We start from the raw sequence: 23,504 nt of genomic DNA on the forward strand, positions 1-23,504 counted from the left end.
GCAAGTAGCAGTAAGTGGTCACAGGGGATTATACAAATATTATTGAAATATTAATGAAACATACTACCTACCACTAATAATAATATTAATATATTTACAATATAACACTATATATATATATATACATATATATGATTTTTACAAACACTGATTTCCATGTATGGTATCTAGAAATATTTTAACATAAAGTAGACATCGTTCTTACCATAATAGTTCATTTCATTATCGATATTTACTATTTCTAAAAATCATGTGATAGAGTCTGATGCTTAATAACTTTAGGCTTGCTGAGATGTGCCTGTAGTATTGCGGTGTCTCTTTAAAGGAAGGGGGAGTGTAGAAGAGGGACAGAGAAAAGAGATGAATAGAAGGCACCAGAACCACCTACCATGACCAAGTGCGCTGTAAATGTAGGACAGAAATTCGAGTGGAATACAAACGGATCATCAAGCGACATATTCGAGGGAAAACCATGTTTGGATGTGCCTTATCTGATTCAAATATTTTTAAATATGGTACCACATGCGATCATGGGAACACAGGAAAAGTATTTTTCTTCCCAAACATTTCTTGCATTTTGAAACGGAAAAGAAGAGTGGCAGTAAAATATATCCCTGTGCTATCTTTCTCCGATTATCAATGGTAGGCATTGCATAATTCACCCTTATCCACCGGAGCCATTTGTTTCCTCCTCTTTGGGAAGAGGGGGACGCCAGAAAAAAAAACCCGACTACATTCAGTTGCTGCCTTCTCGGTGGTGCCTGCAATTGTTTGGCAATGCCCTTTTCTCTCTTAGGAAGGACTTGCAGACAGTAGCGGGGGAACAAGCAGAGGAAGGATGCATTTAACGCTGGATGTGTGCTGCATTCAGGGAGATTCGGCAGTAATAGCAGCTATAGCAGAAACAGCGAGTGCGGAGGGCCTGGGAAGCACCCAGCCCCACTATCTCCTCCTTTTCCTCCCCCCTGCAGGACCATGCTTGCGTGAGGGATGAGGCTGTGCACAGGGACACCAGGCCAGAGCTGCGGCCTACTTCTCACAAGAGCCGGTCTCTCGACTGCAAGATCAGTGAACACATTGCCACCATCAAATCAGCATCTTTGGTACGCAGCTCCCTCTCTCCACCATTTGCATAAAAAATACGTATGTGTACGCGCGCGCGCGTGTGTGTGTCAGCGTGTACGTGCGTGCATGTGTGTGTGTGCGTGTGTGTATGTGTGTGTGTGCGTGCTGGCGGCGGGGGGTGAGGAGGGGAGGGAAGGGGTGTCTGTGTTCTCAGCTGTACATCTGTAGTCATGGCAACCAGATCCTGTTAATGGATGTCATTTTTTCCATCCTCAGCTTCCCTCTCTGCCTCTGCTTTTATGTGTGTGTGCATTGCATTTATATGTATTCCATGTAAATCTCTGCCTGCTGTTATTTTACCAGTGAGATTTTGTGTTTGTCATAGATTGTAAGGTGTATTTCCACATGTTTTCTCAATAGTCACCATAAAATGTTATTGCACAAATTGGTCTTGAACCTAATATTGACATTATATTGATACATGCTTATTAGAGATGACACTGAGGTAACTGATTGATTAACATGTTGCTTGGCATTATAAGAAGTTACTCTAATCAAGAATATAAATGGGATTAAACAGCAGACCCTTTCTATGTTGATGAACTTCACCTCTATTGTGTGACAGTGTTGCTGAAAAGCACTGATATTGTTAGCCTTCACCCTTGTTAAGTTCTTTGGTTATAGAGGATGTGCTAGTTTTCTTTGAAAGACATTTGTTTGCCACTCTACTGTATGTGGTCTCTTTTTAACACAAGGCCATGGCCCTTGACTTTCCAGCTCTCTATTTCTTTGTGCGTGTGTGCGTCAGTCCTGGCGGTTGTTTCTTTCTGCTTGCTCTGTTTCTTTTACTTCCTTCTTCCTGTGTTCCTCTGTCTAGGTCATCAGGTAGATCCAGGAGCATGAGCAGGACTTTGAGCTGCGGGAGCAGATGTCTGGGTATAAGCGCATGCGGCGGCAGCACCAGAAGCAGCTGATCGCCCTGGAGAACAGGCTAAAGGCCGAGATGGATGAGCATAGGCTCCGGCTGCAGAAGGAATTAGAGACACAAGCGAACAACACTTACATTGAGCTGGAAAGACTGGCTAAACGCCACGTTGCTCAAACAGACAAAGAGGTAGAGCCTCAACAGCAGGTGTTATTTGTGAATGAAGTTGAAACTAAGGAGTGATGTCATTCACTTCAAGCCAAACAGTGTCCTTATAGGCATTTTTGTCAGTAAATAGATCAATAAAGGGTGATCATTTTCATGTCTCCTCACAGATGAAGTCAGTTGCAGCTGAAGAGAGGAGGATCCAGCAACAGATTGTTGCCCAGCAAAAGAAAGAGCTGACTACTTTCTTAGAGAACCAGAAAAAGGAGTACAGGCTTTGCAAAGACAAGATCAAAGAAGTAAATATGAAACACAGTTAAAGCACAGTTTATTACCTCATACATTATATATGTACAGACTCCATTCACTCTGTTTGTTCTGTTATTTTTTTGTTTTTCATTTGTTGATGTGTTATAGGAGATGAATGAAGACCTGTGTACACCCAAGGAGGAGAAGCAGGAGCGTCTGTCCAGGCACAAAGAAACAATGCAGCGCTCTCAGGCTGAGGAGGAAGCCCATTTGCTGGCCCAGCAGAGGCTGGTCTACGACCGGAGCTGTAGGGCCCTCAAACACCGGAGTCTGGTCAGGAGGCATGAGTTTGAACAGGAGCAGCTGAGAGAGGTAATGTGTTTTCCTGACATTACATAACATACTGTATTGAGTAACCAAGACTGCGAAGAAATTCACAAAATCAGCAGAATTTTGGATAGTGTTTTCAGAAGATTTTTGGACAGCAGAACATTTTGGCAAATTATCATTGTCAGTGAGGATATGATGATCAAATCAAGACCTTATTTATCAAAAAACTTAGTTCCCTGATATGGATGAATCTGGTTGATTAAAATATCAGGGATAAGGCTGCAACTAACAAATATTTTTTATTATAAAACAGAAAAAACAGCAAAACTTGATATTGGGAACATTGAGAACAACAAAGATTTGGGGTTTTCCCAAGCTTCTCTTCTCCAGTGGGAAAGGGTCTGAACAAGGCAGACTTCAGGACAGCCCACAATATTTTGACTAAAATAGGTCATTCCCACCCCTACGAAACATTTTCAATCTGGACCTTAAGAAATGATCATCCTCAGCTGTGTCTCATGCCACCATGGAACTGTTTAATACACAATCTCTCACTGATAAATCCCTCCTCATACATGACCACATCTTGGACAAAGAGCTTGACTTCATATGCCTAACTGAAACCTGGCATAAATCAGGAGATTACTCTCTGCTTAATTAGGCCTGTCCTCCTGGCTATAGTTACATGGAAAAAACCTGCAGCACTGGTTGTGCTGGTGGTTTAGCAATCATACACCGGATTGAACTGAAACGGTCTCCCCTGCCAATGCCTGATCTTTCTTCTATTGAATGCCTTACTCTAAAATGTAAACCTCTGTACTCCATGATGGTGCTTCTCATCTATGGCCCCCAAACTCATCTTTCCTACCTAAGATACACGACCTCCTCACCTCACTCTGCTCCATGTCAACCAACATTGTCATTGTTGGTGATATGAATATACATGTCGACAACCCTTCTGTCATTTGCAGTGGAGTCTGAATGAGTGTCTTGGCCTGAAGCATTATGTTGATGTCCATACTCACACCAAGGGGCAAACACTTGACCCGGTCATCATTAACTCCACCCCCATCAATAACCTACAGGTCTATGATATGGGTGTGTCTGACCACAAGGTGGTCTCAATGGCTTTGACATTCCTGTCACCCCCTACTAAACCCAAGCATCAAATGCTTTTTCGGGACCGGAAAAGCACGGACCCAGCCATCATGACTATGGACCTCCAGCACATCACTTTCCCAGCTTCTGCATCAGTGAATGAACTGGTGGAGCTCTAAAATACATCTCTGAGCAGTGTCTTTGATCTTCATGCCCCTGTCAATACGTGTGAGGTCAATTTTTCGAGCTCCGCTCCCTGGTTCACTCATGACTTGCAGAAAATAAAAACAGCTGGACTTGTCCTGGAACGATGCTTCAGACACTCTGGGCTCGCTGTCCATAAACTGGCCTTCCGTGAACATCAAAGGGCTAACTCAAAGTCCCTTAAAGATGCTTGGTCACAGTTCTACTCCAATCTAATTAATAACAATCCTGGCAACCCTAAGCATCTTTTTTTCCACCATAAACTATCTCCTGAAGCCCCAATCATTTTCCCCAATTGAGGCTACAGAAGAGCAATGTAACAGCTTCATTGACTTTTTCGGAGCCAAGGTCAACAACGTCCACTCTCTGATGTCCAGCTCTTCCTCTCTGCCTCCTCTGGCCATCGACCCTCTGTCTGGGAGCTCGCCATCTCTACTCCATTTTACTGGTGTCAGGTAGAGCCACATTGAGGAAATCCTCAAGAAGATGAAACCCTGTACTTGTGCCCTGGATTCTATTCCCACAGCTCTGCTCAAATTATACATCCCCAGTCACAGCTCCCTGATCACCCAAACTGTCAAGCTCTCCCTTCAAGCTGGTAGTGTTCTATCTGCCCTCAAGGTCGTAATCATCTGCTCCCTCCTCATGAAGCCCACCCTGGACCCAGAAGTTCCTGCCAGCTACAGACCTATCTCCAACCTCCCTCTCCTGTCCAAGGTGTTGGAGAATGTGGTTTCTTCTGAGCTTCAGGGCCACCTTAAACACAACAACCTATTTGAAAAATTTCGGTCGGGTTTTCATTCAGCACACAGCACTGAAACAGGTCAGCTCAGGGTTGTGAACGACCTTTTTCATGGCAGCTGATGCAGGGTCCCTTTCTCTCCTGATTCTCCACCTGAGTGCTGCATTTGACACTGTGGATCAAACTATCCTCTTAGAGTGCCTCCACACCAGCACTGGGCTGTCAAACTCTGCACTTAAGTGGTTTCAATATATTTCACTGGGTTGATGCAGGTCTAGATTGCTCCCTGTCATCTGTGGTGTTCCGCAAGGATCGGTTCTTGGCCCCACCTTGTTTACCCTCTACATGCTCCACCTTGGACATGTCATCATTAGATATGGGATGTTTTTTCATTGCTATGCTGATGATACCTAGCTGTACATCAAAATTGCCCCAAGCCCTTCTGCAGCCATGTCATGTCTCAGCACCTGTCTTAAGGAGATAAAGGCCTGTATGTGTACAAATTTCCTACAATTAAACAGCAAAACTGAAGCTCATTTTATTGGTACTCCACATCAGATTCAGTCATCCCCCATACCTCATCTCACCTTTGACGGCCAGGACATCCCCCTTTCCTCCTCAGTCACAAATCTGGGTGTTAGGTTTGACCCTGAGCTGATTTTTGATGACCATATAAGACATCAAGGCAAAACCTCTTTCTACCATCTCAAAAACAACTCTAAACTCTGCCCCTCTCTAACCCTGTCAGATGCCCATGCCTTTATCTCCTCAAGACTGAACTACTGCAATGCGTTCTTCACAGGGATCCCTGGCAGGAGCATCCAGAAGCTTCAGTACATTCAGAACAGTGCTGCCAGGATCCTGATGAGAGTGCAAAAGCACAAACACATAACACCAATTCTGTTTTCATTGCACTCGCTCCCTATCTCCTTTAGGACAAAGTCCTGCTACTCACATATAAATCCATCAACAGACATGTGCCTCCCTACCTACAGGAACTGATCATACCACAAACCTCCATGCGCACCCTCAGATCTGCCAGCAGCTTGCTCCTCCGGGCCCACAGTACTAAGCTCCACACCACAGGGGGTCGAGCCTTCTGCTCTGCTGCACCACACTTATGGAACAGCCTTCCTAACCATCTGAGGGCAGCACAGACCCTAGTCTCTTTTAAAAAAAAGCCCTAAAAACCTTTCATGCAGGAAGGCTTTTTCATCTTAACTCTTATTACTATTTTTTTTATGTTGTGTGTTCTATGTTATTAACACTGGGGCACTTTGAGTTGAATGAAAAGTGGGGTGCAAATTAAATGTATTATTAGTACTAAGATACATAGCTCTGGTCATTCATGTTAATCTAAACAGATGCTGGTACTATTTTAGTCTCCACAAAGGAAATTAGCCAGCCTTGCAAAATGGTATAAATCAGATTGTGATTTCTTTGTCCGTAAAAAATGACATTACATCAAACTTCTTGTCCCAGGAGTTGAACAAGAAGAGGACCCAGAAAGAGATGGAACATGCCCTGATGATCCGGCAGGACGAGTCCACCCAGGACCTGGAGCGGAGGCAGCTGCAGATGCTGCAGAAGCTACGTATTGAACTCATGCGGCTACAGCATCAGACGGAGCTCGAAAACCAGGAGGAGTACAATGGCCGGCGGCAGAGAGAACTACACAGGAAACACACTCTGGAGCAGCGGCAGCAGCCCAGAAACCTCAAGGTGCCTGGAAATTTTCACTTTGGCTTGTCATTCGTCTGCTGAATGTTATTTAGTGAGTTGATATCCAGTAAACCTCATTTTAAGAAGTTTTAAAAGTTTGTTTATAAAAACAATGTGACATGTTTTAGAGGATTACATAATATAGATGAAAGACTGAAATGTACCTTGTAGTCTTATTCTAAATTGCCTAGTAGAGAACTGTAGAAAAAACACTAATCATGAGAACTGCTTCTTCCAAAATATTACTGTGATATCCATTCTTTCACAAATTTAAATATTCTCTCCTCCTTTTATCTATTAATTGACAGTATTTTTCAGTTTGAGCTACAGTGGAAAGAAGTGAAAGCTCAATTATGCAAACTTAACAGTTTAAGGCTTAATGAGCAAATTATTTATACCTCTACATCCACTTTAAAATGATTTTCTCTACACTGAGAGGGTGGGTTGAGAGCAAGGTGAACATGTATACAGGTTTGTGTCTCATGTACTGAGTGCACAAGCAAAATTAATCAGTCAGATTAAGAGAGATGTTGAAAGAGTCATATAAATAACTTTTTATTACTGTTTAATTGCTTTACTATTTATGAGAATCATTTTTCATCCATGTTTAAGTCAAATGAACCAGCACCAAATCTGGTTAATGCAATATTTGGCTGACTTTTGATTTGTGACATGGAAGAACAGGAAACTAGCAGCAATGATTTGTCTTTTAACCCTCCGCAGACGCTGGAGATGCAGATCAAGAAACAATTCCAGGATACCTGTAAGGTGCAGAACAAGCAGTACAAAGCTCTTAGGAACCATCAGCTGGAGGTCTCTCCCAAAGGTGACCATAAGACCATCTTGAAGGGCCTGAAAGAGGAGCAGACACGCAAGTTGGCCATACTGGCCGAGCAGTATGAGCAGAGCATCAACGAGATGATGGCATCACAAGCGGTATGAGGATGCTGAAGCATCTTGTCTTGAATAGCAAAAGTGGGCCCTGTTTATCATTTGTATGTTGTGTATTTACTTGTGCAACACATTTGCTCTTCACATCAGCCGACAGCAGAGACAATATGTGGATCTGTTCTTGTCTCCACTCAAATCTGTGTTTTACTTATTTTAACTTCACTTGGATGTTTGAGCTTCACTGTTCAGAATGATGTACCGTATGTACAGTTTGACATTAGAAGGCTGTTTTCACATTCATCTGCTGAAGGGGGAAAGTTTCTCACCTAAAATCTGAGTTTCAAATATGTTCGTATGAGCTTGATTTTGTGACAATCACAACTAGTTTGGAAGCCAACCATGGGCCAGTATGCAATTTACTCAAGTGTGATGTGGAAAAGAAGATTTTTTGCACATTCATACATTTTGGATTTTTCAATAAGGGAGGAGTAGATGTAAGAATTTTTAACTAGTTAATTAAACTTCCTTGTGGAAAAACCATATCAAATACAAATTATTATTCCAAGCACTTTCACTCTGCTGAATAATGATGGCGATCCGTTTTTTCTGTTTACACAACACTTTGATCCAGAGCAAAACATCTAAACTTGTGGCATGGTTGTCATGAATTAAGCTGTGGATATTTATGGTCCACAGTGGCTGATTCCTAAATGACACTGAACATCCACTTGTGCACAAGAAATATTAAAATCCAATATTTATTAGGGGTCCAATTAGGAGTCCAACCATGTTGGTGCTTGTATGCCTAATTAGCAAAGTGGAAATTTACTGAGTACATGTATGCTCCTCTGAGGATGAAGCCTTTTTTATTTTGACACTATGAAGTTTTCTCCAGCGCCACCCTCAGGCCAAAATGTGAACTTCACACACAAGATATCTCGTAATTAAAGGGTAAAAATTATTTTTGCTCACCTTTCTCACTTACAAAACCAAGAGTTTAGAGTCTATCAAAACACTATTAAGTCTATCAAGATCAAGTCACCACATCAGGTTTGTCCCGATCTGCTTCTCAGTACACTTCCCTTTATAGCTGCAACTAATCTGTATTCCCAGTTATTATTTAATTACTGATTGTTGCATGAGTATAATGGTAGGTATATTATATTATTAATCTATAGAAGTCTTATTTGCAAGTTCCAAAAAATTAAAGATTGAAAGATTCATATATTCAAACCTCTTTAATGCTGTTTAATGCTACAGTGGTTTTTGTAAATCATTTTCCTAAAATTGTTGGTGCGTTGTTTGATAAATTATGCCCAACCTTAGGTTGTTGTTAATGTGTTTGTAACTGCCTCTGTCTTGCCTGGTCTCTAGATGCGATTAGATGCAGAGCAGGAAACAGAGTGCCAAGCTCTGAAGCAGCAGCTGAAGCAAGAGATGGAGCTACTGGACGCCTACCAGAGAAAAACCAAGTCACAGATGGAGACCCAACATGAGCGAGAGCAGCAGAAACTTGAGCAGAAGGTCTCCATACGCAGAGCCCACCTTGAACAGAAGGTAGGTTTAAGATCGAAGCCGTGCTTAATTTTTTTAAAATTAATGCACCATAATACCATACTGTATAAAAATGACCTGAAGACCTTAGGATAGGAGGGCAGATATAAAAATGTCTAGAAAGAGACTTTATAAGTTTGCAACACTATTACAGTAACAGTTTTGTTGGGAGATTTGTCAATTTAGTGCCATGTTAGTGACCCCCAGAGGCTGTACTTTTCATTACAACCACAAAAGTGTTGCAAAGAACAACAAACTCAAAATTTTGACCTTACCAGTAGTATGGCTGAAAATGTACATTTTACCACAAAGACCTCAGGTCCGTGACTTCCTGGTCATGTTTTCCAATGAATTGCAGAGTTTGCAGTTAGGAATGCAACTCTTACTGGTTGACTGGGATATCTACAGTGTGTAGGGAATACAGCAATTTGAAATTGGAAGAAAACATAGACAAAAATGCAAAAATAAATACATGAAAAAAGGAAGTTTGTTCTTTGGGGTGTGATAGAGGAAGAGTAATGGGGTCATTTAAAAGGTTAATTCAAAAGTCTTTATTAAGCCTTGTGTTTTGTTGGCATTGTCTTTACTTCCTTATTGTTTGGGGTTCGACTTAGACCCTAATGCTGTATGTGCATGAAAAGTATTTTGTAGTATATTATATTATTTTATAACTTTTATTTAATCAGATAGCCTCATAGAGATCAAGATTTAACAAGAGAGGCCTGAGAGCAGCAGAGGAAATAAAACTGAGATAAGACACCTGACAAAAACAGCGACAGTCACACACAAGTATGTACAGACAGCATCAGAAACAATTACAGACACTTATAAAAGAGGTCCCAAATTAAAAGTCAAAATTCATCCAATGTGATGAGACTTTCTGACTTTCAAGTTTTAATGTTCTTTGCAGTACTGGAAGGCAGTACTCTCAAGTTCAGCGTTAACTCATGAAGTGGTAGCCCCTCCCTGTGCCACAAACTGAGCTTGAACATTTGAGGAAGGCGACAAATACAGAAATGACCATGAAACATTGTTATTACACCAAAGAAATATTTCACTCATATGTCATATGAGATATGCATGAATAAATATATATTCCTTTTGTTTGACAAAAAGTCTTTCACAGACAAAAAAAAAGCATTTTGGTGATGGTAAAGTAAAGCTGCCACAATGTTCACAATGGAAAGGGTGTCATCTACGAGGGAGCATGGGAAAGCATACTGTATTTATTTTTATTTTTGGGGCAATTTATGGTCTATTAGTGAGTCAACAGTTGAGACAGGAAGTGAGGAGAGAGAGATTAGGAACGACATGCAACAAAGGGCCCCAGCTCAACTCGAACCAGGGACATTTCATTGTGGTCTGTGTCTTTACCCACTGAGCTCCACTGATACTTTCAAATCCAGGCTGAAAACACATCTTTTTTCGGTTTACTATGACCTTTCCTAATTTCACCGCCTGGGAACCCAAAACATGAGCTGTTTTCCTCCTTGACATGTAGCTACCCCAACCCTGTTAGGGTTATATGATCTCTGTTTTAAAATTACTAACCTCAACCTTGTTGTAATATTAACATTACTACCTGTGTATCAGTGTGTGAATGTGTGTGTATGTGTGTGTACGTTTACATGGAATATTATGTGCTCCTTTTTCCTGTTGTTGTTGTTATTGACTTGTAAGGTGTACAGAGACTCTCTAGGACTTTAAATAAACTGAAGTTGAAGTTGAAGTTAAACCCCTACTATAAGTCACAGGGGTGCCTCAGCATACTGTATTATAAATACTCAGTACATGTGGTAATCTACTTTTTGGATTATTTAAGTTTTCTTTTGGAGAAAAACGTCAATGGAGCCACTATAGCGGTCAGATGCATCCTTTGGGAAGCTTGAATACTAAATGCATGAATGCTACATTTTAATGGAATCTGGAGAGTAGCCTTTGTGACGTCTGTGAACCAAAGTGTTGGAGTTAATGACCAATAATGCTCCGTTGCTGGCAGGGCAAAACATAATCTAAAATTTCATGACCATATGAAGAAATATCATGTTTTTCCATCGCAGATTGAAGAGGAACTGGCCGCACTTCAGAAGGAACGTACTGAAAGGGTCAAGCACTTGTTGGAACGTCAGGACAGAGAAATGAATGCTTTTGACACAGAAAGTAGAAGCCTCGGCTTTGGAAGCCTGGGATCTCTGGACTTCCCCAAAGAAGACAACAGATGAAAGTGGATTTATCTTTAGAGGACAACATATCCGTGCCCTTTTCATGTCCACTTGGCCGTTTGTCACATCCACGGTGACGAAGCTGGATAACTTTCTCTATTGCTTTCTTCTCTCTTAGATATTGCATCTTTGAATCGAGGTGTTACGTGCAATGAGAACTTCTTTTGTGAAACTTGAAGGGTTGGGGGTGGGGGGAAGTAAAACAAAAGAATCTACAACAACATGTCAGTAAAAATCAAAGCTAGTCAGTGTAACTCAAAACTTATGTGTTTAAAAATAACAGACTCTTTCCTCCATGCCATTTTCTCCTTTTGGTATGAATTGAATAAATCAGGAAATTTTAGTAAAATGGGCACTTTGATATGTTTAAGTAGAAACCCATCATGTTCATACGATGCTTAATGTGTGTGTTACATGGAGGGACATTGTGGAATGTGAGCTGCGGACTCCCCCGTGGTGTTAAGCTGCTTTGTCTTTTTTTTTTTGTTTTTTAAAAATCTCATTTTATTTTTGTTTTATTTATTTTTACTTACTCAGAATGTGAATATTACTGTATGGGGTCACTGGATAAAGTCAGAGTTTATTCATTTTTTAAAATGTTTTGGTCATACTTCCATATTGTGCTTATGCATACAGTATACTGTGGTCCCTCACTTTTCTAGGCAACAGTTCTCAACTTTTCTTTACTTGATATGTAGGATCAATTGGCATTAGCTTGATCAACCCGTTTATCACAACTCAAGATCCCACTTGGTAAAACTGCTTATTATTGCATGCACTTTAAGGACAAATTCAGGTTGTGAAGTGAAGCATGAATCTGTCAGAGATTTTAGCTGTTTGTAAATAAAAGTGGTCATAGCATTTTTGTTTTAAGCCTATGGATACTGGACATAAGCGCCATATTTGATATGATAATTTCACAAATGCCTTTATTTAAGTTGTGCCTGAAGCAGATTTTAGTTATGTGTTTGTTATATCTATATTTTATTTACTGAGGCCGGCACCATTTTTTTTCCTTTGGTTTCATCTAAACTTGTCAATCATTTAATGTTCACTTATCAAAGTTCTTGTAAAGGAAAATGGTGAGAATTGTGCTGTATAACTTTTGATATGAATATTTGTACTTGAGAATATAGCTAGAACATACAGAGACACTGGTCTATTACTGATAACAGAGCTTAACGATAAAGATTTTGCTTCACTTTTGTTTTATATTATATAGAGATATGGTCATACAATAGCTCAATATATTGCTAAGTGAAATCACTAGACTCTCAGATTGTATAAATGCTGGCAAATGGAACCATAGACTTCCTGCAGTATCAGTATGATGATCTTTTCTGGATCAGCGGTTCTACTAAAAGCAAACACAACAACATGTGGGTCCAGATTGCATTTGAGTAATTAGTGTCTAATGATCAGATTTACACATTTTTTGCCATGTTCATAATGGTCATTGAACAGGTTGCACAATGTTTCCATTTATATTGAATGGAAAGAGAATTGTTTGGTGCTTAATTTCTAATACCACCTTTAGCCTTGTAGTTTTTTGTCTTGGAGAGACGATTGATTTTTACAAAATGTAACCGTGAAGCATTTTGAAACCCCTCTGAGTCAAAACACTACTAAGTTTTTCAAACACTCATGACATATTTAGAGTACCCCATGCAGTGAAAACCCTCTCCAATGAAGTATATGTATGAAAAAATAAATACTATTTTATCACGGGTCAGTTTTTTGAAACATTGTTTAATGTGGTGGTCTTGAATGCAACCCTGTTATGTTTGACAGGTTTTTCCTTTTTTCTTTTCAGAGCCACAACTTGTATTAATGGTCGGTCATATTCCTCACAGGGCTGAAAGGAGGAAGATGTCCCCTGAATTAACAAAGTATTCTAAATGGAGGAATATAATGACATTCAAATATAATTTCTGATGGCAATAGAACTCAAATGCTCTTGTTTTACATGTTAAAGAAAAAAAAATCTAAATTATGAGTGTGAAGTTGAATGGCTCCACTAGATTTTTCAGCCTTTTACATTTTCACAAACTTTCTGAAATTTGATGAAAACGTTTCTCATATGCAGTAAGGCCTTTTGTCTGGTCACATATTACTCAAGCCTTGTGGACAAATGGCTCCATAAAAAAAAAAGTGCTATTGGGGTGCTTCGGTGTCTTGAATAAGGTTTGCGTGAGAGCTTCAGAACAGCAACAAACCTCACGATTTATGTGAAGTTTACGTTACTAGAAAGATGTATTTAGTTAGAATAAAGGGGGACTTTCCTTAACAACCTTATTCACCATTTCCTGTGCAGTTCAAAAACAAAATAAAAGAGATTCTGTTGAAAAATAAGGAGTCTCAATCAACATCCTGCATCTTTTGAAAGTGCATTTCATATTGTTTGTGGTTGTATTTCCTTGCAATGCTCTCTCATGTGGTCTGGGGCCTCTCACTTTTCTTTTTTCTGACCCAATTTGACCTCTGTGACCCAGATTGTTTCAAATGCTTTTCATTATAATTTACTGTAAGCTACAAGCCATCATCCATGCAGGTCAAAGAATTCTGTAACTTGTGAAAACCAAAACCTTGAAATGGTAACAAGAGGTGAGAGGGAAGTTGAACTGCAAAGCGTCCACTGTTTTCTAAGCTTCCTTACATTTCACGGTAAACTGATTGAGGCGTTGATCGGGGTTTTTTTTTAGGCATCTGTACTGTATATGCTGGCGGGAATCCCAATGTAGTTTCCTTCAACTGTCAACGTCTGCGGCACTGTCTGCAGCACCACTTGCAGCAGTTGTTTTTCTCACCGCAACCCCTCTACTCTCCCCTGGGACGTGGAAACCCCCGAGGATGGCAAAAGAGTGGTTAGACTTTACCTGAAGAAGTGCTGACATGGTTGTGGTGCGTTGAGTTCCCCCGTCTTTTCTCAAGTAGTCAGTGGTTTGTCGGCAATACAGCATCTAGTGTGGATGCTTGAAAACCAAAACATGATTGCCATCAAAAAACGTGGACGCCATGTCAGCTTTTAATGAGCTGTTTCAGTTTCACACTGAAAAAGATAACCTGTATTCTCCACCTTTTAGCAAAGCTTATCTGTCCCACAGTCTGACCTGTCATTAACCCCATGATACAGACTGCTTGCTAAACACATCATAGGATGTCTCCAAGCAGAAGTTGCCGTCATTCTTAGATGTAAGTCCTGATGACGATGATGAGATTAGACAACACATAAAAAACCCAGTTTGTGTTATTTTCATATTGTTACATATCCTGGGCCGCTTCCTCCTCACATCGCACCAAAACAATTGACAGGAGGATGCAAAAGTATTACATGTCATGATGAAACATCCTTGGATAACACCGCAGCCTGCCAGAGGCTTCATCTTGTGGTGTGATGACACTGACATATCGCCGACTTTGGTTAAGAGGGCCCACCCCTTTACGCACTTGTAAAAGTCACTGATTGAGAAATGCATTGCTGTGACCTTGCCAGCTTCCTCTGCAAAGGCCCGCACGAAAATATTGCAAAATTCATCATGAATGCAGTCAAAAAGTCAATACACTACTAATACTGCAAATACAAACAACAAGAATATTAATTGCATTTTCTCAAGAGTCGGCTTTGTATTAATTTATTAATCTGTATTAATTTGAACTTTGCAAATTGACTGCAGGAGTTTGGTGAATTATCCAAGTCATGTTTAAGCCAGTAAAGCCATGTGAAGAATCACTCAAGTTCCTTAATTGATGTTGAATTAAAATGAGATTGTTACAGCATTTTATTCTCAAAGAACATATGAATGCCTTCAGTTGAATTCAAGTAACTTTACATTTTCTGTTTTATAATGTAGAAATTGACAAAGAAACACCATATCTGTGCAGCTTTGTGCACTGTGGTGAGCTCACTATTAGTGATTTGGCACTCACCCAGGTTCACACGTTCTCACCAACACTCTAGGGGGCAGTAAAAAAGCATCTGAGAGAACTATATCAGAGGGAAAAGGAGACTAATTAGACAATGTCCATACATGCCTGCTGATGCATGGCAGGCATGTAAGGACATTGTCCACTCTTGTTTAATAAAAAACAAGAGACCAAAGAAAAAAAATGCACATCTGTAAAAAAAGGAGGAAATTCTGGGAAATTTGGTTGCCTCACAAGTGCACGTCATTTCCTCCTATGACAAATGTGTGGTTTCTGTCTTTAAAAAAAAAAAAGTTTTTAAAGGAGTGTGATTATGACAAGTCTGCGCAATGTGCCTGTGATACTGAGAGGAGAATGAATGGTCATGTAAAGAGCATGCATTTTCAACAGTTTATGGAACCAGCAACAAGTAAGTTTGATTCCATTTACACTTATTGTAAAATGTGAAACAGCTTTAGAACACTTGCATCCTTTTTTTGCCATTATGCATGCTTTTGTGGCTATTTTTACACATAGCTGTTGTGAAATTCATTGAAGTTTCAGATTCAATTTCAGTGCTTCACAGTTTTTTGAACACAATATAGTTTTGTCTTAAACTGTTTGTAGAATCTGGCCAATATTTAAAAAGACTGAAAATGTTTAATGGTATTTATACATACAAACTATAACTGTATAAAATACCTGCACTGATAATATCATAGACTTCTAGGCTGACGCTGACTGTTTGCCACATGAATAATCTATTTTTACATCTACACTTGTGGCTTTGTAATGAAGTTCCCCTCACCAATGTGATGTAGGATAACCTAAACTTACCAGTTCCTTTCTTCTCAGCATTACTCTCTCTCCTGCTGCTTATGGCTGTTTATTCAACAAGAACTGTGGCAGCAAGCAGAAACCAGCAGTGTTGGAATTCTCTGCAACAGACTTTGAAGCAGACCAGACTCATACACAAGGAATCTGTTGACCTAATCAAAACATATGTGAGTACAGACATGAATCTGCAGTATCTTGTTTTTGTGCTGTGTGAAATCTCATCTGCTTATTCAGTATTTTACCTTTTTATAACAAATGCTGACTACTTACATGCCTGATTCCTTCTTTGCAGAAAGACTCTCAAGGAGACATGTCAGAATTCTTCTGCAAGGTGTCAATGAACGACGTCCCCGATTCCAACATCTCTGGTATGGAGCCCTCAGAGAGGATAATGAGCATCTACACACACCTCCAAGTCTTCTTCCCACATTTAAAACGTGTGTACGAACAGCAGACAGACTTACAGTCATCTACGAGCCCACTGCTGGCCGAGCTCACCAGGGTCAGCAGTCGGAGCAGGTATTTGGCTGCTCTCCTAAACAGCTTTTATCAGAGCCTCTTCCCAAACCTGCCTCTACCGGAGCCTGCAGGGTGGCCGACGTCACTACCTCCACCTCAGAACATCTTCCAGCAGAAGGTCTACGGCTGCGTGGTCCTGAAGACCTACAAGAATTTCCTGTCAAATGTTTCAAAGGAATTGAGATCTCTAAAAAGCAAAGTGTGCAGGATATAATTAAACACATTCTTTTTCTAAGGATGACCTAAGGCTGGCCTTAGACAGTACATTTCCAACAACACTTGTACTCACTGGGTTGATAAAGACTTAAAAAGAAATGTGAGGATGAAGGTGGCTGGCACATCAGTTAATGGAGCCTATTTATGGTATTTATGGTATTTATTTTCTTGCATGTTTCTGATGAGAGGAATGAGAATGAGAAAAGAGTGTAAAGGTCTCTCTATCCAAGTTTTGGTAGTGGTCTATTTAATATGTTTGTATATTATGTAAGTTATGTATGTTAATGCAACCATTACATCATTAAAACATATTTTTCTGATGCATTTCTTTGTGATCTTCCATTTCTTTGTGTTGCATGTACACTTTCAAAAGCATGGCAGTGGGGAAAACACAATATTTCAAAAGAGTAAACTAATTTTGACAGATTTTCATGCATTAGATGTGTTTTTTGTTGGTCTGAATTTAAATAAAAATATATCTCTACACTGTTTTTCGTGTCTGAAAAGTATTAAAAAAAAATGCAAAAATTAGATTTTAGAGCAGCGTAATTTGTGCTTGATGCATCATGTGCTGTCTTCTGTGCAGAATCAGTCCATGAAGACAAGTTAAAAGAAAATCAGGAAGCTGCTGAGACGCTGACTGTGTGATATCAGCTCAGAATGACGCATGTGTTCAACACAAGGCTGCATCAGATAGGAAAGATTTCATGAAACTGGCGGGCTGTCTGGCCGGTCACAAGGTGTGGGTGTGTGTGGGTCAGATAACTGTATGTGTTAATAGTGTTGCATCCTCATATAGATGGAGAATCAAATGTGTGAAGGGTGGAGCGAGGAGAAGAGAGGAGAAGTTGAAATTCTGCAGAAAAACCCATTTAAAAAAAGACATGAGACACTGACTGCCAACGTGTCCTATATATACATATAGAATAACAGATACCAGAAGTTTTTTTTTGTTGAAATGAAGTAATGCTTAACTAAACCTTCCTTAGATCACAAGCTTTCGGGAAACTGGAAGTAGATAGGGATTCACTCTGGGTCATAAATCAAGTTCCCTCTAATAACCACGCTTTATTTAAAGCACCAACGCAAAGGGTACCTCAGGGCAACAGTCGACATTATTCACTCATTTTCACTACCCACTTTGTGCTTTTCAGGACCTCAGATACGGGTGAAGTCCATCTTAGTAAGTTCTACTGAAAATGCCTCACTGTGACTCTCTACTCTGACTTACATGGAAAACCAGATGACCTGCACAATTTCAATGAAAACCCCAACAGAACTGGATGGGGCTGACGGTTAAACCGAGAATCTAATGTAGCTACAATGATCCACCTGCCATCATCTACAGTGCAAGAATATGATGATTTGTCTACTTTTGCTCAACTGCAACTTTTTTTTGGCACACCCACCACTGTGTCTTAGGTCAAGAAATGAATTTCACTTTAAACTGCAGTGTCACTTTCTGCAGGGCGTTGGCTCTGTGAAAGACAAATGACTCAACAAATTATGAGATAAAAAATACAGCTTGCTATTCAGCAAGAGTTTAAATCAATTTAAATATCCATAGCAACAATATCAGAGTGACCTAAAGCTACATTTGAACTAAAATTTTGGAGAAAAAAAATCTTAAAGCTGACCATATAATATACATCCAAATACATGAAGGGCTTTTTAGATATGGAAAAAATGTTAACCATCTGTCATATAATGGATCTTGAAGCACATTTGCAAAAGTGTTTCTCTACAGAACCACAAAAGATCAATGTACAATGTGATAAACACTCCAGCACAGGTACTGACAATAACAAATCTGAACCACAATTATATATTTCATATTTTATTGCAAAACATGCAAAGCTTTACAAAGTAAACGCCTAAATGATACAATGTCACAGACTGTAAGGATATTGTGACAAATCCAATCCTTCAAAAAGCGCTGCATCATACATGTTTTACTATCTGGAGTACTATAAAAAATAACATATCATTAATAAATCAGGTGCAAGTCCATTATTTCACGTGCCTTACATATTTTGACATGTAGAGGGCAGTATACACCAACAACTGAGGATGAAGTCCAGCATTCTAGACAGTCTACCAGCATTCACAGGAAATGTTAAAAGATGGAAGTTTGTTTACATCCAACACATAACACAAAGAGTCAATATCATGTATGTGGAGTATAACACCAAAAGCTGACGACATATAGTCATTGAGTCATTGCATGCCAGTATAGATAATATGACAACAACAATCTGTAAAACAATGAAAAACAATTGTAAGACTCCTCTTCCTCTCAAAAAAACCCAAAACAGTTTCTGTTTTTGACTTGCCTTCAATACACTTGTGTTAGTAATTCTTATATTCTTATATTGCTTTATGTTTTTCACTGTGCTGTTAAGGATTTTGAGCCTTTTCAAAAAAGGGCTGAAATTACTGTTCTTCATGTTGTTGCGAAAATATGTATTTACAAAAAGAGGTCACACCCAAAGATTGGAGTAATAGGACTGGTAATAGCTCTTCAGATGAGCATTTAGAACTTAAATTTAGCTTGAAAACGTATATGATAAAACTTTAAAATCTTTTTTGTTCACAATTGTATTTTATGTCAGAATAAAGAGGATTCGTGGTTTTAAACATAAGATCTTATGACACACTGAAGGCTGATAAATAGTAATTGTACTTCTCATGGGAAACAAAATGAAATACTTACAAATTATTTAACAGACATGTCATGATGTCCTTACATTGTTAAAGAGCAGTTCCCAAATATTGGAACAAGATTACCACAGACAAAGCAGTTAATAAAGGTTTTTCCATGATTTGATTGAGTCATTTACTCTCTGTGAATACTTAAACTGTTTTCATACTGTCTCTATGACTAATTCATGTGTGTGTGTGTTTTAAAAGGTTATAATCTTTGTAAGGTGAAGCATAATTATTCATTACAGTAAACTGACCCTTTTTCTCAAACCAGAACCAATATGATACTGCCTTCAAGCATTTAATCTTGCATGACAGCACTCCCATTTCCTTTTTACTAGAAGTACACATCATGTACTACTGCTTTGATTGTGCAAATGCAGTGTGCAGAGCATGCACCGCCTTAACTGTGACAACGTGTCACAGTTGTATTTATTATGCAATTACAAACCTCGATTATTAGACACATCTAGACATATTTAAAACATTTATATCCCTGATTATTGAGAATTATTGATTTATGGCGTTAACAGTTTTAAAGGTTCTTCAAGCATCCATATTTGCATGCATAGAGTCATTTAATTATTGCTTTGTCAAACTACTCAGAGGCTGATTGTTATTTAACTGATTATCTCATGTTATTGCTTACAATCAGATAAACTACGACTAACACATCCACAAAATATATATTTTCTTTGAATTTGCATAGTTATTCAAACATGAGCGAGGCATATATCTAATGTAAGCGACAAACGTTGGTGTGGGAAACTATAGATAGTTACTGCTGCTGTGAAATAATTACTACAGTATGTGTCCTCAGAGTTTTCCCAAAGTCATGGCATCGTTTAGTGTACCAACCTCACTTGCACAGGGTTGTCGTGTCCATATTCGAAAAGCGAATGTTCATTCTTGATTCAATTTCGAAGCCATTCAGTAACTGCAAAAGAGTTTTATATCATTTATTTTGCACAATGTACTTTCAAAATATGGTAATTAACTAAGAAAGTAGTTTTAGTGAACATATGGAGTATACTATGGTGTTTAGTCTGTTGACCAACCTTCAGGAAATGCTCAAATGTGATTCCTTCATAGAATTCATCAGGTTCCTGTGTGTAAAACAAAGTGACATCAGTGATGCTGTCCAAACAAACAATGAATTAAACTTAATATTATCTTGAGATACTACAGCTTACGTACCATGTGGCCCACTGAAATACTGGCCACCTCCAACATGGCTGCATCAGCAATGCTTTTGGCCGTATCCTTCCCCAGCGCCCCGCTGCGAGACAACAACTCCTCCACCACCTAGGCAGACATGATCAACGGTTAAAATAAAATATTAATATGATGACTACGACGATCAAATCCCTCACCACGAAAAGGCTTGAGGAAATTAAATGACTCCTTCCTTCCCTCATTGGCCACCAATTAAATATGTTGCAGGAAGGCAGCTGACTCTCAAGTGCTGGAGATGTCCCAAAAAACAAAACACAGAGATAACTTCCTCTGTTTCTGCGAAATCCAACTTCAAAATGCTGCTGAGAATTATCAAATGATGCTGATAAACACACACTGATAAAAATAAAACCACCAACTTGAGAATCTTATGATGTGTGCAAGACTCAATAATGATTTCCCCATATTGTAAGTAAAGGTTATTGCAATCTTCATGCAGCTTACATGTCTGTATTCTTCGAGGGTTATTGTTCCATCGTTGTTCGTGTCATGCATGTTGAACAAAACTGGAGACAAAAATAACCATCAGTTTAACAGCAGTGTGTCAGCCATAGATAATGTCAAGTACGTGATCATGTGATTTGTTGCGAGACACACATCTCAGTTTCTCCCTCCTGACGCTCTCACGCTGCTCCTCTGTCATGTGCAGTGAAGGGGGCCTGAAATGGGACATGACCACCAGAAACTCCTCGAAGCTGATCTCCTCGACTGTCCCCTCCTCATTCAGTCGAAAGTTTCTGAACAAATACACAAAAAGTAAACATAAATAAAAGTCTTAGATTTGATCCCACACAGTATTAAACTGAGAAAGTTGTTTGTGATACAGCTACAAATATAGAGTGAAAAAAGTTAAGTTCATTTAACTTTCAGACATACAGGTATCATGACTCTACCTTCTGTCAAAGAAGGCCCCTATAATCTGGGAACGGATGGGATTGCACGCCAGATCTGGAATTTCATTGAAGTGATCCCTCCTGGAGGAACAAAAAGGATTCTCAGGAGTGGCACATGGTGTCGTGTAATACTTTACTACTCTCACAGGTTGCAAAGCTGCATGTGCTTACATGAATCCTGTTAGGCAAGTTTGCATTTCCTAAGAAAGCTGGTGAAATGTCAGGCCAATTTGTTAAGAACTGTTAGTTTATGAAAACAGAAACTTTATAGTGACACTGAAAAGTTCACATCACTCAGCACTTAAAAATCATAAAAACCAACTTACCGCAGTGTTTCTTCATTGTGGCTCAACTGCTTGAATCTTTTATGGAGGACTCCGATCTGTTCACATGAAACTGGAAACAGAAAAGAGGCAACCTTAAGACAAGTTCAGCAGCATAAGATCTCAGTAAATTCTACTGAGACATGTACAGACAAAGATTAACTTGTGCATTAATAGCCTAAATTTATCCAAATACCAGGAGACACAAGGTAAACTTAAGTTAACACTAAAAACCAAATAGGAATTAATAATTTTGACCATTCATATAAAGAAATCATTGAATCTGATAACAATTTATGTTTCCTGGATGCTTTCAAGGCAGCAGATTTGGATATTCATATTTCATGTAAAACACTTTGGTTTATTATGACGCTCACCTCTTTCGTAAGAGGCTACAGGTGACATTAAAGCATATTTTGACATGTCAAATCAATGATCATGGAGGTACAATATACAACTGTTGGATTAATCTCTTAAATTGTTTTGTCAAAGCTTTCACCTATTGGCCAACAGTGTCTAATCTATTATTTACTGCACCTCAGTTAAGTTACACTTCCATTAACTTGCAGTTTAAATTATTTATTGCTACTGCACCAAACAGACTGGTTTTCCTTTCACTCAGAGATGTTGGACATATGTCATGATTATTATAGGCAAAGAACTATCATCTCTTTGTTTAACACATATTAGACATTATTGAAAAGGTCGAATTTCCCCTTTAAGAGAGATAAAAGTAAACTGAACTACACCATATTTCCGGTGTAGTGAGCTAATGTTTACACACATCCTGTATGTCTGACTGATGTCATATCAACAGAAGCGCTAATCATAGCCAACAATAATAATATGACTACTCACATCCCGTCTTTTCCGCCAGATCAATGTACTCATGTTGACCAGGTAAGGACTGTAAAGCGCCCATACCTCCAAAAAGCTCTTCAAAGACTAGTCCAGTTCAAAAGAGGACTCAGACACGTCAGAAATTCACCGAAACTGTTGAAACTGAAACGTATGTCAGAGGATCATGTTTCATCTCTATGGGAATATTTCTACAACAGATGCAGGCTCTCTGTGCGGTGGCAGGTCTCATCCTCTGCAAGCAACGCAGGCTATTTCCGCAACTACTCTACTGCCGATGACGACACACAACAGGCTGCAGTTTGAATTATTAATTCAGGCTTTTTTATTTATTCAAGGGCTGCGATCATTGACTGTGACCTGTGTGGAAGACAAAAGTAGTTCTCTTGTCATAACAGACTTTTAGTAACGTGAAGATCTGATTATAAACTGTTTTAAATTAGTAAAATGAAGTAATGTTCATTTGTTTAACTCTGCAAACATCCTGGTGGACAGATGGATCAATTTCTATTAACTATTTTGAAGCCAAGTGTCTAAAATGACTAAATAACATACAATATACTTGGATTTTTCATATTTTTATATTTTTCATACAGTCATTTAACTGTGAAATTACATGTCATGTTGTTTAAAAGCTCCACACTCATCTGGGTGTAGACAAAATTCTTTTTTTCACTTATTCATCTTTTTTTTTTTGTCAAATTCAAATAAATGGGATCTAAAAATACTTGAATACTCCGTTAAAACACCAGCTAAGTGTAAGTTTTTAATGGTAACATATAAACTTCCCAGGTTGCTAAAACCCACATATTCCCAAATAAATACACACTAGTGTGCACTAGTGGCTTT

The 23,504-nt window shown here is 39.1% G+C and overlaps 3 protein-coding genes across 5 annotated transcripts; 2 read left to right on the forward strand and 1 right to left on the reverse strand.

Annotated features, from left to right (window-relative positions):
• The first annotated feature begins 378 nt into the window (after positions 1-378).
• Positions 379-13,519, forward strand: taok3b (TAO kinase 3b). Of its 2 annotated transcripts, none has more exons than XR_006092694.1 (9): positions 379-1,103; positions 1,943-2,179; positions 2,326-2,454; positions 2,573-2,776; positions 6,261-6,500; positions 7,224-7,436; positions 8,766-8,948; positions 11,006-12,895; positions 12,981-13,519. XR_006092694.1 is itself a non-coding variant. In XM_042396159.1 (9 exons), the coding sequence occupies exons 3-9, from the start codon at positions 1,994-1,996 to the stop codon at positions 11,165-11,167; spliced, it is 1,317 nt and encodes a 438-aa protein (XP_042252093.1). In that variant the 5' UTR covers positions 379-642; positions 797-1,103; positions 1,943-1,993; the 3' UTR covers positions 11,168-13,519. The 2 variants fall into 2 exon arrangements, 1 of the variants encoding a protein (XP_042252093.1); XM_042396159.1 differs by having other exon boundaries at positions 379-642; positions 797-1,103; positions 11,006-13,519.
• A 1,828-nt stretch (positions 13,520-15,347) lies between these two features.
• On the forward strand, positions 15,348-16,960 carry m17 (IL-6 subfamily cytokine M17). The gene is made up of 3 exons (XM_042394309.1): positions 15,348-15,500; positions 15,926-16,074; positions 16,200-16,960. Exons 1-3 carry the CDS (start codon positions 15,446-15,448, stop codon positions 16,638-16,640), a joined length of 645 nt encoding a protein of 214 aa, XP_042250243.1. The 5' UTR covers positions 15,348-15,445; the 3' UTR covers positions 16,641-16,960.
• Positions 16,515-22,859, reverse strand: tescb (tescalcin b). Of its 2 annotated transcripts, none has more exons than XM_042395241.1 (9): positions 22,656-22,859; positions 21,801-21,870; positions 21,475-21,555; positions 21,179-21,318; positions 21,026-21,087; positions 20,543-20,650; positions 20,404-20,451; positions 20,204-20,282; positions 16,515-16,583 (listed from the first exon to the last, which is right to left on the reverse strand). In XM_042395241.1, the coding sequence occupies exons 1-8, from the start codon at positions 22,717-22,719 to the stop codon at positions 20,205-20,207; spliced, it is 651 nt and encodes a 216-aa protein (XP_042251175.1). In that variant the 5' UTR covers positions 22,720-22,859; the 3' UTR covers positions 16,515-16,583; position 20,204. The 2 variants fall into 2 exon arrangements, with proteins under 2 accessions (XP_042251175.1, XP_042251176.1); XM_042395242.1 differs by lacking the exon at positions 16,515-16,583 and adding an exon at positions 18,496-18,897.
• Positions 22,860-23,504: the final 645 nt, after the last annotated feature.

Source organism: Thunnus maccoyii, chromosome 19 (genome assembly GCF_910596095.1).
Source record: "Thunnus maccoyii chromosome 19, fThuMac1.1, whole genome shotgun sequence".
Taxonomy (NCBI): domain Eukaryota; kingdom Metazoa; phylum Chordata; class Actinopteri; order Scombriformes; family Scombridae; genus Thunnus; species Thunnus maccoyii.